This window comes from Salvelinus sp. IW2-2015, unplaced genomic scaffold, assembly GCF_002910315.2.
Source record: "Salvelinus sp. IW2-2015 unplaced genomic scaffold, ASM291031v2 Un_scaffold8070, whole genome shotgun sequence".
NCBI classification, from domain to species: Eukaryota; Metazoa; Chordata; class Actinopteri; order Salmoniformes; family Salmonidae; genus Salvelinus; species Salvelinus sp. IW2-2015.
Window position 1 is genome coordinate 8,623 of NW_019949330.1, and position 2,618 is coordinate 11,240.

The following is a 2,618-nucleotide window of genomic DNA, read 5'->3' on the forward strand; positions in this document are numbered from 1 at the left end:
CTGATACAGTATAAACAAATACTACAGCGCACAGTATACTATACAGCATAACAAATACTACATACAGTCATACTATACTGTAGTATTTGTTATGCTGTATCAGTATCCTGTACTGTAGTATTTGTTATGTTGAATCAGTATACTGTACTGTAGTACTCTAACATATATTAACACTCTCCTCTCCTCCTCTCTGCAGTGGGGAGGGGCACCATCCAGGGGGTGGAGCAGGAGGCGGAGCAGTTGTCGGTCACCGTGGCGATAAGCCGCCTGTACAGACAGAAGACTCAGGTGTTTGTGTCAGGGGGAGTGAGAGTGAGGAGGTGGACAGGCAGGGTGAGGATGCCCGGGCAGTGTGGGGTGAGGCCCGGCCCGGGGAAGGGAGACTTCCTGTTCACGGGGAGCGTACGGTTCGGGGAGGCCTGGATGGGGTGTGCYCCGAGATACAAGGACTTCCTCAGACTGTACCAGGAGGCAGAGCAGAGTGGGACTAACCCCTGTCAGGTGGACTCAGACTGAGGGTCAGGGAGCTACCTGGCCACACCCACAACAACAGGCCTCTTCCTGAATGGACAGCAGACTCAGGTCTGAGCCGAATGTGGATACTAACTGAGAGGGGTGCAGACAGACACACAGACACACAGATGGACAGACAGACTGGCCCAGACAGACAGACACCTTCTGATCCTACTGTCTTCCTGCTCTGGAGCTCCTGAATGTTGCCAAGCAGCATTGCAACTGTTGGACTAATTTCTCAAAGCCAACATTGTTGTTGTTGTTCCGGAATGTTCATAGCCTGTTCCCGGAATGTTCTAAGACTGTTCTAGAATGTTCTAAACCTGTTCCATTGAGGTTCCATTGGAATGTTCTCAGACTTCCATTCTCTGAGACGTACATCAACTGTCAGGTGATGTGAGGTTTGTAATGTAGCAGACCTTCTCTGGAACTGATGTGTTTAAAATGTGAACCATGAACATTTCTGAAACGGAGGATCCAACTGCTTTGTGAAAAGCTTCATGTACAGTTTTGAAGATGTTTCTTATGAAAGAAATGTTTATATTTAAAGCCTGCTTCTTTATTTTAATAAAAATATAGAAGTATAAATTGCAGTCTGTATTATGTCCCTAGGCTGTTGAATTATAAAATAGTTATTTATTTTTCTCCAGTGATTAAAAGGTTTTATTCCCTGGACCATCGTGTTTGTCTTGTATGTGTGTGTCTCAGTGTGTGAAGTGAATATATATATATTTAGACAAATCAAATCATCAAGGACAAAACCAACCTAAAATAGTCTCTTGCTGGACATGGAATACTACAGCTGTCTGCCTTTCTTTTGGCCTGTGGCTCATCCCTTCCACAGACAGACTTCAGTGTTCATGGCCATTTCCTATTGAAGACTCTGTTCCTGTTAGGAATGTTTAGTCTCCTCACCTTGCAGGGCGGTGCAGAGTTCAACTTCTATTCACAATGAAGGTCAGTGTGTTTGCATCACTAAGGTTCAGCGTTACAGCGTGATTTACATTTAAACGTTAGCGGAACCTGAATTCACCGTGATTGCTGCCTGTCGGCTCGGTAATTTACTACTTTTACATTTCTATCTGCCATCTGTAACGCTTCAGTGATACGGTTTGAATTGAGCCACTAGATCTTCTAACTTCCAGGTTATTTAGCTCCAGTCTTCTGGTTTGAACAGATGCCCCCTACCCCTCCCATATGAAACATTATCCCTCATTCCAGGTTTCCCTCAGACTGTGGCTGCTGGGAGACACTGGTCACTCTGAGGGAGATTAATATCACTGGTTAGAATGAGAGAGAGAAACGGAGAGAGAGAAACGGAGAGAGAGAAACAGAGAGAGAGAGAGCGATGGAGAGAGAGAAAGAGAGAGAAACGGAGAGAGAGAAACAGAGAGATAGAGAGAGAGACAAAGAGAAGCGGAGAGAGCGAAACGGAGAGAAAGAGACACAGAGAGAGAGAGATGGAGAGTTGGGAGTGTTCTTCCTCTCCTCTGGTTCCTGTGGTGTTGGGGGTGACAGTATTCCTCTCCTCTGGTTCTGTCGGTGTTGGGGTGACAAGTAATGTCTCTTCCCCTGGTCTTCCTGTGGTGTTGGGGTGAACAGGTACTTCTCTCCCTGGGTTCCTGATGGTGTTGGGCGTGACAGTAGTTCTCTCCCTCGGTCCGTGATGTTGAATCTCTCTCACTCTGGTTGTGTGATTGGGGGTGAACAGTTATTCCTCCTTCTCTGCGTTTGCTTCGGTGTCTGGCTGGATGACAGTATGTCTCTTCCTTCTTGGTTTCCTAGTAGGTAGTTGAGGGGTGACAGTATTCCTCTCTCCTCTGGTTCCCATGTCGGTGTTGGGGTGACAGTATGTACTCTCCCTGGTTGCTGTAGGTAGTTGGGGGATGACAGTATATCCTTCTCCTCTGTCCTGTAGGGTGTTAGGGGCGTGACAGTATCTCTCCTCTGGTTCCGTGGTGTTAGGGGTGACAGTCATTACCTCTCCTCTGGTTCCTGTGGTGTTGGGGGTGACGAGTATTCCTCTCCTCTGGTTCCTGGGTGTTAGGGCGGTTGACAGTTATTCCTCTCCTGTTCCTGTGGGGTTTGGCGAGGGTGACAGTATT

General features: G+C 47.2%; 1 protein-coding gene across 1 annotated transcript in view; it reads left to right on the plus strand.

The window, feature by feature from the left end:
• LOC112079457 (meteorin-like protein) overlaps positions 1-1,073 on the plus strand; it is a 7,252-nt gene extending 6,179 nt beyond the window's left edge. Inside the window, exon 3 of the mRNA XM_024145405.2 lies at positions 197-1,073. Within this exon, the coding sequence (XP_024001173.2) occupies positions 197-516 (320 nt within the window). The 3' untranslated portion in view covers positions 517-1,073. The remainder of the gene's footprint in view (positions 1-196) is intronic.
• The last annotated feature ends 1,545 nt before the right edge of the window (positions 1,074-2,618 follow it).